At 42.1% G+C, this 12,812-nt stretch overlaps 1 protein-coding gene across 4 annotated transcripts in view; it reads left to right on the forward strand.

The window, feature by feature from the left end:
- CAPN3 (calpain 3) overlaps positions 1-12,812 on the forward strand; it is a 268,573-nt gene that overhangs the window by 214,040 nt on the left and 41,721 nt on the right. For all 4 annotated transcript variants that reach the window (XM_082275014.1, XM_082275015.1, XM_082275017.1 and 1 more), the window contains 2 exons: positions 358-566; positions 8,710-8,746. In XM_082275014.1, coding sequence (XP_082131140.1) covers positions 358-566; positions 8,710-8,746 — 246 coding nt within the window. The remainder of the gene's footprint in view (positions 1-357; positions 567-8,709; positions 8,747-12,812) is intronic.

The raw sequence follows: 12,812 nt of genomic DNA on the forward strand, positions 1-12,812 counted from the left end.
CTCAACCTTTTTGACACAGAGGAATCCTTGAAAAAAATTTCTGGTCTTGGGGAACACCTGCTAAAAATAAAATGACCCCCTTACAGATAGCTAAAAGGAACAATTGTGTAATTGGGAACATATGGGAGAGGCAGAAATTGCCCATTGCTCAAGGAACCCCTAGCAACCTCAGGAGGAACCCTAGGGTTCCACTGAACCCTGGTTGAGAAACCCTGCTCTGAGCTATGTGAGTTTTAGTATATCATAGATTTGTTGGCTCTGCGTCTACCAGAATTTATTTCATGCTTGGGGTGCTGATCGATTATAGGATTATGCTTCTTTTTAATGTCTGTCACTGTCTTTTGTGCTGTTATGCAGATGCAGGGGAATAAGCAACATCTACAGAAGGACTTCTTTTTGTACAATGCATCCAAAGATCGGTGTAAGTCTTATATCAACATGAGAGAAGTCTCACAGCGTTTTCGGCTACCTCCCAGTGAATACGTCATCATCCCCTCCACCTATGATCCGCACCAGGAAGGGGAATTTATTCTGAGAGTATTTTCAGAGAAAAGAAATATTTCAGAGTAAGACTATTGGAATGTTATCAGTACTTTTAATAACTTTTATTCCCAGAAAAAAAACATTATTTTTATTTAAAATCAAATGTCATTTAGCTTAAAGTGGGGTACACACTATAAGAAAAACGGGTGAACGATTGTCCGATTTTCCTCGTTGTTTCACAGCAAATCAGAAACCAATGAAAGAATTTTACTACGAAAATATATACGAAAATTCTCGTACGACAAGGGCTTTTTTTGTTGTTTATTGTTTCTGATTGAGAGCAGTCTTTGAGTCGATCCACACTAGCGCGACTTGTCAGACGACTTGTCAGCCTGACAAGTCGCGCTCCCTCGCGGTCCATTGACCGCTACAGGACCCGTTCTAATAGGAGCGACACAAGTCGCTCCGACTTAGAAAAAGGGTCCTGTACTTCTTCGGGGCGACCTCGGAGCGACTTGCATAGACTTCCATTATGTGAAGTCCATGCAAGTCGCTCCGAAGTCGTGGTGCATGGGAATGCACAAGTCGCCCCCGAAGTAGGACAGAGTCGTGCCGCCCCAGTGTGAACCGACTCTTTCTTTTCTGATTTTTCTTGTACAAAAATCGTACGAAAACAGTACACCTTAAGGCCCGTACACACTTGATGGAAATCGGACGAAATATCCTCAGATTTTTCTCTCTCTTGCTCAGCGTTCATTACCGTTTTTAGTCAGATTTTTTTTTTTTTTGGGACATTTGTTCCTAGACTTCCGGGTCGTCAGCAACTTCAGATCATGCGCGGTCTTTCGTATCCGACTTTTCGCGGACGTACTGCATACACATTAAAGGAAAATTGGTTGTCTGGGAACGGACAATAAAAATTTTGGTGTTTGTCCCTTCGTTTTTTTCGTTGAAAATGTCGGCATCGGCTGCTGAAAGTTGTGTACACACTAACCGAAAATCGTACGATTTTACCTCGGACGGGAATTTTCGGCAGATTTTCTACTTGTGTGTACCCCACTTTAAACGAAAATCATTAGTTTTTTCCCGTACGAGAAAAATTTTGGAATTTGTCCATCTGAGAATTTTCATAAGAAAATTCTGAATCGTCTGTAGAAAGTTCTGTACACACTAGACAAAAATCGTACGAAAATTCTCTGGACGAAAATGTTCACCCGATTTTCTTATAGTGTGTATGAGCCTTAAATCTCATCTGTACTTTACCCTTGCAAGACCTACTGCCCACTAAAATGTCAGCACTCCCTCAGATTGAGGACCAACACTGGGGTTGCTGCAGATTACAAGTGCTGACTAATGACTTCTTCAGTGCTCTTCATCTTCTATGTTGTGCAGTCAGCAGGTTTACCAAACTTTGCTGCTGCAATGGAGGCTAAGGTAGGGTGACCAGATGTCCCCGGAATGAGGACACTAACCCCGGACCAAGTCTGTCCCCGGTTTTGTCCCTGGATTGGATTTGAACAGGGGCCCGGGCAATTTCAAAGACAGTCAGTGCAGAATTTTAAAATAAATTCTGAATTACACACCACCGCTCCTACTAACTTAGGGGGTGTATTTTTTCCATTATCCATGCCCCATTCTGATCTTCCTCCGCTCCCCTCCCAGTAGTAGCGGGGGCTCGGAGAGTGAGACTTGAGAGGCTGTGAGGTGGGCGGTGGCAGAGGTGACAGGAAGTGAGAGGCATCTGAGCTCTGCTGACAGTGTCCAGCAGCAGGAACAGAGGAGAAGTGAATCCCATCGTGGGGCAGCCATTGCCTTCAAGGCTTCAACACAGGTGTGCTTTGGGGGTATCTGTGAATAGACTACATTGTACTGTATCTGTCTCTCTGCCATAATGGATAGTATCATAACTCAAAGGCAGCAGTAAATCATGGCTCTGGCTGGCAGTGCACTGTCACAGTGGTGTTGATTTACTAAAAGTGGAGCACACAGAATCTGGTGCAGCTGCGTATGGTAGCCAATCAGATTTTAACTTCAGTTTGTTCAGTTAAGCTTTGACAATAAAACCTTGAAGCTGATTGGTTACTATCTAGAGCTGCCCCATATTTTGCATGCTCCAGTTTTAGTAAATCTCCCAAAGTGTGTCACATAACATAGCTGCTGGGTGCTGATTTTGTTAACCTATTTGTCATAAGTTAACAAAATCTTAACCCAGCAGCCATGTTATGTGACACCCTGTGACAGAGCCAGCCATAATAGGGTGCTGCTGCCTGTGAGTTATCATAATGTTGATGATCTTAACCAGTTGCTGATCGCCCCATAGCAGATTTACTGCTACAGGGCAGTCGTGCTGCGCAGGATTATGTATATATATATATATATACATACGTGATCCTGCATTTCTGGGTATCCCCGCCAATCGTCCTGTACACAGGCAGAATGGCAGACTATGTAAACAAGGCAGATCACCGTTCTGTCAGTTTGGAAGATATTGATCCTCCATTCCTGAAAACACTTGTCAGGCACACATTTAACCCTTTGATTGCCCCTGATGTTAACCCCTTCCAAGCCAGTGTCATTAGAACAGTGACAATGCATATTTTTAGCACTAATCACTGTATTAGTGTCACTGGTTTCCACAAAGTGTTAAAAGTATCACTTAAGCCCCATACACACGTACCGAATGTCGGCCGAACGCTCGGCCGTCTTTTGTCCGGTGCTGTCCTGTCGGCTGAAAAGTGCAAAAGACTGCACACGAATTTTGTCGGCCAACAACAGCCGACTGCAGAAGTGATGTCATGTGATGGTTAACTTTCCGTGTGTTTTTTCTTTTCTGAGCATGCCCAGTCTTGCTAATCTGCTGTTTGTCAGCCGAATTCTGTACTGACTGGTGAACAATCGGCCGTTCTGGCCAACAAAAATTTTATAGCCTGCACACCCAATTCTGTTCGGCCGAAAAGTCGCTGTCGGTTGTCGGAAGCATCATACTAACAAGCCGACGGCCGAATATTTACAGCTGACAATCGGTACGTGTGTACGGGGCTTTAGTGTCCGATTTGTCTGCCGCAATATTGCAATCCTGTTATAACAGCAATCGCTGATTGCTGCCATTACTATGAAAAAAGAATATGTCCCCGGATTTAATTTTAAAAATCTGGTCACCGTAGGCTAAGGACCTGGCTATGCTGTCAGGCAGGGGTGCCTGGGTTATGAAACTGGCCACACAGAACTGCATAGGCTTTCACAGGTAAATTAGATCACATAGGCAGTGCAATGTATGTATGCAGCCCCTATATCTATTCACACCACTGCAGTACAGTAAGGCGCATTGCAACTCATTCTAAAGGCACCCCAACATACCTTCTCAGCCTGCTTGTGCCAGCACAGTACAAAACATGGCGCAGCCACTGCCACAAATGCTGCACAGCGGACCAGGTTGTATGAATCGAACCTTGGTGTGGAACCACACTTGAGTTGTTGTGTGGTTTTATACATTTCCATAGATGTCTGGAAAATCCATCTAACAAAATGAACAAATGTGTTTAAAGTGGACCTTTCAGTAAAAAATAAGGCCTTGTTAATAAATTAGAGCCTTCTCTGCGACTGAAAATATTAGCATTAATTTAAATAAATTAAATAAAATATGCAAGGAAAAATGTGTGAAATATACTTACTTTACCTCTGCTTTCATACTGCAGGGGCTGACATCACCATCCTTCCAAAATATTCCTGGAAATGCTGAGCACACAAAATCTTACAAGATAATACCCCAAAAAAGGATGTTGACGTCACCCTTTTGCATTAATGTTGCCATATTCAATGGGGAAGGAGGCCCTAATATATTAAGCGAATTTTGATTTTTACTGCAAGGTCTACTTTAAAGCTGAAGTCTAAGCAGCAATAAAAGACTCAAATCATATGCAGCTCTGTAATCATTAATGCATCATGGATGCATTTTATAACTACAAACAGTGTAAGGACCTGAATTTGACCTGGTATCAGCCTCTTACACTTCCAGAATAACAGAGCTGGAGTGTGTGATGAAGAACCAGCACAAGGAGCCATTCAGTTCATGTCTTTAAAGAAGAAGGCTGATTAGAAGAGAATGCAGAGTGACAGAGAAATGAGCTCATCACTCTGCTGCTTTTCCTTTCACTGTCCAATTACAGGCTGAGGGTGGGTCCAAGATGACCTGGGCTTAGAGGAAGTGGGTTGAATGATGCTGGCCATCAGAATGAGGACATCTAGCAGCAAGAAAAAGTACTGCATGGAAATGCCTGGATTGTAGGTGACTATTACAGCAAAAAGCTGTTTTTGTTATACCATTTTGACCTGGGGTTAGCTCTCATGGTAGATGTGTTTATACAGTAAATCCACGGCAGACTGAAACTCTATTTATTTAAAGTAGAAGTAAACCCTCCCATCATTTTCAGCCAAGGAGGCTGCAATCTTGGCCTCTGTTTAATCTTTAACTGCCACAATACTGCACATGTGACCAGTTATATTACCAGCCATTGGATGGTTTGACAGTTTGGTTGAGAGCACAACTAATGTGACAGTTACAGTCCCGCCACGTGTCGGAAATGTAACTGTTTTTCAAAACAGTTAAATCAATGGGTTTACTTCCACTTTAAGGATTTGGTAGCCCAGTTTTTTTTTAAATGGCAGAAAGCAATACATTCCAACATAAAGCTTCCCACACAGGAGATCTTCTCCAGCTTTAGAAAAATACATACACAGGAAAATGCCAAGCCACCTGGCTCAAAAAACTCACTTAGCTTCAACTGAAGTACCAAGCTGCCCCTCTTACCAGTCTCTCAGACCATGTTGTCTAGCTCTCCTGGATACTTGACTCTCTAGCCTTTAGTCAAAGCGTCCTACGTCATGGTCAGCCTCTGGTCTATAGTTTGGTGTTCCCCTCACTACCCGATAGGAGCCAACCCGACTCCTAGAACGAGATTAGCTGTCTCCTGACTGGAGCCTCCTGACCCCGGGGAAAGACCTTCCACCTCCCACAATGGGATCAGTCTCCAAACTGGAATGTCTGAGCTATCTTCAGACCCCAGTATTATATGACCCTGCACGCTTGTCTAGCAAAACCCATACACAGGATTGAATGTTCCGGTCTAGAACTACAGAATCTGGAGAAAGCCAAATACACAGCTTTCTCTGCCTAGAAACACTATTACCCTAAATGCAAATCCTGTGTCGCATTTTCTTATATTGTCACAGTGACAGGTCCTCTCAGGCTCACGCCATCCATTAGCCCTTTTAATGACACTGATGTAAGGCTTACATCATTGGCAGTGGCACCTTTTAGACACACTCCTGGCTGCTGTAGCAGATAAAAATGTGTGTGTATAGTTCTTCAGCAGGCTGCCAGGTGGAACTGATCCATCCGAAATGTGGTAGTGATTCAGACAACCAATGCTGCATTTTTATGCAATAAAACATGCAGTCATGGCCAAAAATATTGGCACCCCTGCATTTCTTTTAGATAACGTACCACTTAAGCTAGAAAATTCTTGCAGTTACAAATGTTTAGGCAATCTTATGTTTATTTCTTTGGTTTGTATTTGTATGACACATAAAAGTGAAGAAACAAAAAGCCAAATCTGACACATTCCACACAAAACTCCAAAAATGGACTGGCCATTGGCACTCTCAATTTAATATTTGATAGCACACCCCTTGGAAAAATAACTGAAATCAATCGCTTCCTGTAACCATCAATGAGTTTCTTACACCTCTCTACTTGAATTTTGGACCACTCTTCTTTCTCCAACTGCTCAAGGTCTCTCAGATGGGAAGGGTTCCTTTTTCCAACTACTGTTTTGTGCTCTATGGGATTTAGAACTGGACCCATTGCTGGCTAGTACAGTACTCTCCAGCGCCTTGTATTTCTGGATTCTTTTTGACATATGCTTTGGGTCATTGTCCTGCTGTAATACCCATGACGTCTGATGGAGACCCAACTTTCTGACACCTACCTTGAACCCCAGCATTCTTTGGTAGTCTTCAGAGTTCATAATGCCATTGCACACAGTCAAGACATCCAGTGCTTGAAGCAGCAAAGCAACCCCAAAACATCAGTGAACCTCCACTATGTTTGAATGTAGGGACTGTATTCTTTTCTTCAAAGGCCCCATCTCTTTTTCTGAAAGCAGTAGAATGATGGGCTTTAACAAAAAGCTGTAATATTGTTTTTCGTCTGTCCACAGCACACTCTCCCAAAAGAATTTTGGCTTTCTCAGGTAAGTTTTGGCAACCTCCAATCTGACTTTTTTATGTTTCTGTGTCAGCAGTGGGGTCCTCCTGGCTCTCCTACCATAGTGTTCCTTTTCATTCAGATGGCAACCTATAGTGTGAGCTGACACAGTTGTGCCCTGTGCCTGAAGGTCAGCATGAATTTGTTTGGAAGTTAATCAAGGTTCTTTTCACCATTTGAGCAATCCTTCGTTGCAATCTTTGATTAATTTTTCTCTTTCATCCACGTCCAGGGATATTAGCTACAGTACCATGGGCTGTAAACTTCTTGACAATGTTGCACACAGTGGACACAGGAACATTAAAATTTCTGGAGATGGACTTGTAACCTTGAGATTGTCCATGCTTTTCCACAATTTTTGTTCTCAAATCCTCAGACAATTCTTTGCTGCTCTTTCTCTTCTCCATGCTCTGTGTGGCACACAGAGACACACAACAGAAAGGTTGAGTCAATTTATCACCATTTTAACTGGTTGCCGGTGTGATTTCTATAATGTCAGCACCTGTTAATTAATACAGGTGAGTTTAACTACAAATTACAGAAACATCACAAACTTAAATGCAATTATTTCTTCCAATTTTGAGAAGGTGCCAATAATTTTGTCCAGTCCATTCTTGGAGTTTTGCGTGGAATGTGTCAGATTTGGCTTTTTGTTTCTTCAGTTTTTGTGTCATGCCAATACAAACAAAAGACAAACATGAGCATGCCTAAACATTTGTGATGCATTATCTGACAGAAATGCAGGGGTGCCAATATTTTTGGCAATGACTGTATGTGAATGCATCACAAATGCATGTAAGAAAAAAGACTAACCACTTGCCGACTGCCCGCCGCAGATATACTGCGGCAGGCTGGCTCGGCTACAGGTACAGCGGTTTGCGGGAGCATGCGCTCCTGGGGGTGCGCCCACCCCCATTAGGCAGCGGGGAAGCCAATCAATGGGGCTGGCGCCCGCGATTGCTGCCGGGCATCCGCGATCACTCCCTGTGGAGACAGAACGACATTCTCTCTGGAATAAACACAGAGCGCCTGTGTTCCTCTTTTTTTAGGATCACAGGTCTCTGTGTTGATTCCACAATTCCCTCCCCCATAGAGTTAGAAAACACTCCCCTAGGCTCACACTGAACCCTTTGATCGGCCCTGGGTTAACCCCTTCCCTGCCAGTGTCATTAGTAAAGTAACAGTGCATAGTTTTAGCACTGATTACTGTAGTAATGTCACTGGTCCCCCCCCCGAAAGTGTCAAAAATGTCAGTTAGGGATCCGATCTGTCAGCTGCAATGTCGCAGTCCCACTAAAAATTGAAGATCACCGCCATTACTAGTAAAAAAAATAAATAAATAAAAATGACATAAATCTTTCCCATAGTTTGTAGACTGAAATAACTTTTGCGCAAACCAATCAAAATAGGCTTATAGGAATTTTTTTTTACTAAAAATATGTAGCAGAATACAAATGGACCTACAAGGATGAAAAAATTTGATTTTTAAAAAATTTTTGCAAAGGTTATATAGCAGAAAGTGAAAAATATTGTTTGTTTGTTTTTTTTTTTTTCAGGATTTTCGCTCTTTTTTTGTTTATAGTGCAATAAATAAAAATCCAGAAGCGGTTAAGGCACAACAAAATAAGAAAAATGATGCCACAAAAAGGCACCAAAAATGTTTATATAGAGACGGCACACTGAAAGCGAGAATTGAGGCTTAAACAAGCTATTAATACATTGCTCTGGGAGGCATCACCCGTTAATATGTGAAGGTCTCAATAAAATAGAGAATACACAAACTTCATGGAAATACATTTTTTTTTTAAATGAGAGCACTGGTGTGTAAAAAATTAAAAAGAGTCAACTGTAACATAAAATATAATAAATAATATAACAACATGCAGTAACAAAACGGCATGTTTGTGGACACATAATTCTAGGTAAATCTTTCTCACTTCTTTCATTTTTTTTTTTTTCAGAGAAATTGAAAACAAGATTGAAGCAGACCGACCAAGCGTAAGTATTCTCTTTTCTTCTTTCTGTGTTGTTCAGATTAACTTACCAACGTAAAATATGTTTGTTCTGGTACAGCTTTTTTCCCGAACAATCATAAAGAGTCAATGAAGACCATTTTAATGTGACCTTGCTTAAAAGTGCTTTGCTGGGCAAAGTTTTGGGTAGAAGTGGTTAGGTTTGTATTGCTGTCTGTGTCCCCGCTGGGGAGATTAGCTCTGTTTGTCCTGATGATTACTCACACCGGGACAGAAAGCAGTGCCGGGAAAAGGTCATCCAGCGCCCAGGGCAAATATTGCCAAACCGCGCCCCCATCCCACGTTCATGATGTGCAAGCTTAGGGGATCCTACGCCCAGCAGTCACTCGCTTGTCAAAATCACCGCCGATGTTGCTACTCCTGTCTGCCTTATGACAGAAGGAAGGCACCGTCATCCCTACAGTAAACCATTGCCCCCAGGGCAGCCACCCTTCTTGCCCAACTCTTGTCCCAGCCCAGACAGAAAGGCATGGGAAATCCAAAATGTTGCAGTTCTCACCAGCACAGGGAGTAAAGAGAAATTTATTAATGAGGATACTTTTTCTGGTGACAACTATCCAAAGCTGACCATGCATAGGACAATCTGGCGGCTTATTCTCCAACTATGTAGTGTGTTGAGCCTGCCTGATTGATTACAAATTGCATAGATCATTTAGGTAGGTCTTTACACTACAACCTTTCTTATATATATAAAGATGTCAGGTGACATCAGCAGAAGTGCCATTGCCATTTAATGTGTATGGGTCTCTATACATATATCACTGTTCTGACGGTAGTTTATTTTGTTTCATGCGCCCAGAAAAAGAAAAAAGCCAAGGTGGGTCTTAGTGTGAGCTGTGTGACTTGTACATTGCATGTTCTTTATAAACCAATAAATTTGACTTTCACTAAACTTTTACTGTAGGTGAATCAATGATTTAAAGAGGTTGTAAACCCCCCAAAAAAAAAAATGAAAACAAAAAAAAAAAAAAAACCCTGTAAGACAAAGGCATAATGAGCTAGTATGCATCGCAAACTAGCTCATTATGAAATACTTACCTTAGAACGAAGCCCCCGCAATGCTGCCCACTCAGCAGGGACTCAGCCGACATGTTTGGCAGTCCTGCTTCCTGGTTCGCGTCCTCTGGCCATCTAATTGGCCGGAGGTGCGATGAAGTCACTCCTGCACATGCGCGTGGGAGCCGCCATTCACGGCACAGGGCTCTGAAGGAATGGCACGGGTGGCCGTTCCTTCAGAGCGCATGCGCCAATGACGTTATTGACTGTGTTAAAAGTAAATATCTCCTAAACGGTGCAAGTTTAGGAGATATTTACAGTACCTATAGGTGCAAGTTATAAGAGAGGGTTTACAACCTCTTTAAAACCCATGCACTAGGAAGATCCACCTGCAAAGAATGTTTAATGAAAGTCACATCTGCTGCATTTTGAATATACCCTTTTTTTTTTGTTAACATGGGAATGGAAATTGGTTTGCTGAAAATGGATGATGTACTGCCTGCACTATATTCTTATATTCGGTGTGCTGATTGATAATAAAGGATCATGTTTTTACTTTTACACTCCTGTTATGTAGTGTTTGCGTTTATTCCTACTAATGCATCCATATGTTATAGCTTCCATATTAATTCTTGGTTTGACATTTATTATCAAGTTATGATGCATTATGTGAACTGTATGTGACAATAGGAAAGGAAATAATGTTTTGTTTGTGATTTATTGATTTTTGGACACCTGAAAAGATATCTATCTTTTTTTTTTCTTTACTTAACCACTTAAGCCCCGGAGGATTTGGCTGCTAAAGGACCAGGGGTTTTTTTGCGCTTTTTTACTGCGTGACTTTAACGGACAATTGCGCGGTCGTGCGACGCTGTACCTAAACGAATTTGACGTCCTTTTTTTCCCACAAACAGAGCTTTCTTTTGGTGGTATTTGATCACCTGTGCGATTTTTTGATCACGCGCTATAAACAAAAAAAGAGCGTAAATTTTGCAAAAATAACAATATTTTTCACATTTTTTTATATGAAATTCCCCCAAAAAAAAAGTAAAAATCAAAATTTTTTAACATTTTTCGGCCAATTTGTTTTATGCTACCTATGTTTGGTAAAAAAAATCGCAAAAAGCGTATTTTGATTGGTTTGCGCAAAAGTTATCGCGTTTACTAACAAAGGGAAAGATTTTTGTCATTTTTGGTTTTTTTTTTTTTAACGCGTAATGGCGGCGATCTGCGATTTTTTTTTCGGTACTGCGACATTGCGGCGGACAGATCGGACCCTTGACTGACATTTTTGACACTTTTGGGGTTACCAGTGACATTACTGCAGTAATCAGTGCTATACATATGCACTGTTACTGCAAAAATGACACTGGCAGGGAAGGGGTTAACTTTATTGGACAGGGAGGGGTTAAGTGTGTCCTAGGGGCGTGATTCTAACTGTGTAGGGACATTCCTATTGGTGTAAAAGCAAAGATCAACCGTTCTACATAGTAGAACGGACAGATCTTCACTTTTACACAGGGAGAACTGACAGGCAGCTTGTTTACACAAGCTGCTCTGTCTTTCTCCCTTCACAGGAGCGATCGCAGTGTGACTGGCGGACATCGAGTCCGCCGGTCACACGCACTGACTTGCCTGTGAACGAGCCGCGGCGGGCGCGCGCCTCGGCGGGCGCGCGCCCGCCCGCGATAGGCTCGCAAGTCAGTGACAGGCGAGTGACGTACCGATACGTCACTCTGCCTGGCCGGGGCTGACCGCCGCAGTATATAGTCGTGCGGCGGTCGGCAACCGGTTAAGCAAATAAAATAAAAATTAGTTTTAAATACTGTATAAACCAAAAATATAACTTTTTAAATCATAAAACAGTAGAGGGATATTTCAAAGCATCTAGTGTAAGTACTTGAATTTTTCTTAATATTAGCTCCTTGTAATCCTCTGTAATGCTAGGGGTATTTTTGGTGTGCTTTTCAAACAGGGCACCAAAGATGAAGCAAGCAGGACTTCTCTAAAAATGCAGCGCAGAGATGTGAACAGATTAAATTTAAAGGAAACTATTTTAATGCCCTTTTGTCACGCTGGAAAGGTGCCTTTCAGCACGGAAAAAGCACACCAGAGTGACACGGTGCCTTCAGAGACTCAGAAATTATTGGGATCTAGTATCTGTTGAAGGAGAGATCAGCATGGGTAGAGAAGTCCTGCTTGCTTCATCTTTGGTGCCCTGTTTGAAAAGCACACCAAAAATACCCCTACCGTTATAATGAATAGAAACGCATCAAAACTGCACCATGCTTTTTTTAAGTGCATTTTTTGAGATACAGTGCATCCAGAAAGTATTCACAGCGCTTTACTTTTTCCACATTTTGTTATGTTACAGCCTTATTCCAAAATGGATATAATTCATTATTTTCCTCAAAATTCTACAAACAATACACCATAATGACAACATGAAAGACGTTTGTTTGAAATCTTTGCAAATTTATTAAGAATTAAAACAAAAAAAATGTACATAAGTTTTCCCAGCCTTTGCTTAATACGTTTGTTGAAGCACCTTTGGCACCAATTACAGCCTCAAGACTTCATGAGTCTGATGCTACAAGCTACACACACCTATTTTCGCACAGTTTCTCCCATTCTTCTTTGCAGGACCACTCAAGCTCCATTAGGTTGAGTAGGGAGCATCGGTGCACAGCCTGGACCACTCATAGACATTCACAGAGTTATCCCGTAGCCACTCCTTTGTTATTTTGGCTGTGTACTTAGGGACACTATCCTGTTGGAAGGTGAACCGTTGCCCCAGTCTGAGATCCAGAGCAAACTGGAGCAGGTTTTCATCAAGGATGTCTCTGTACATTGCTGCATTCATCTTTTCCTTGATCCTGACTAGTCTCCCAGTTCATCCCACTGAAAAACATCCCCACAGCTTGATGCTGCCACCACCATGCTTCACTGTAGGGATGGTATTGGCCAGGTGATAAGTGGTACCTGGTTTCCTCCAGACATAATGGTTCAGGCCAAAGAGTTCAATCTTTGTTTCA

Source organism: Pelophylax lessonae (assembly GCF_965119305.1).
Source record: "Pelophylax lessonae genome assembly, chromosome: 13".
Lineage (NCBI taxonomy): Eukaryota > Metazoa > Chordata > Amphibia > Anura > Ranidae > Pelophylax > Pelophylax lessonae.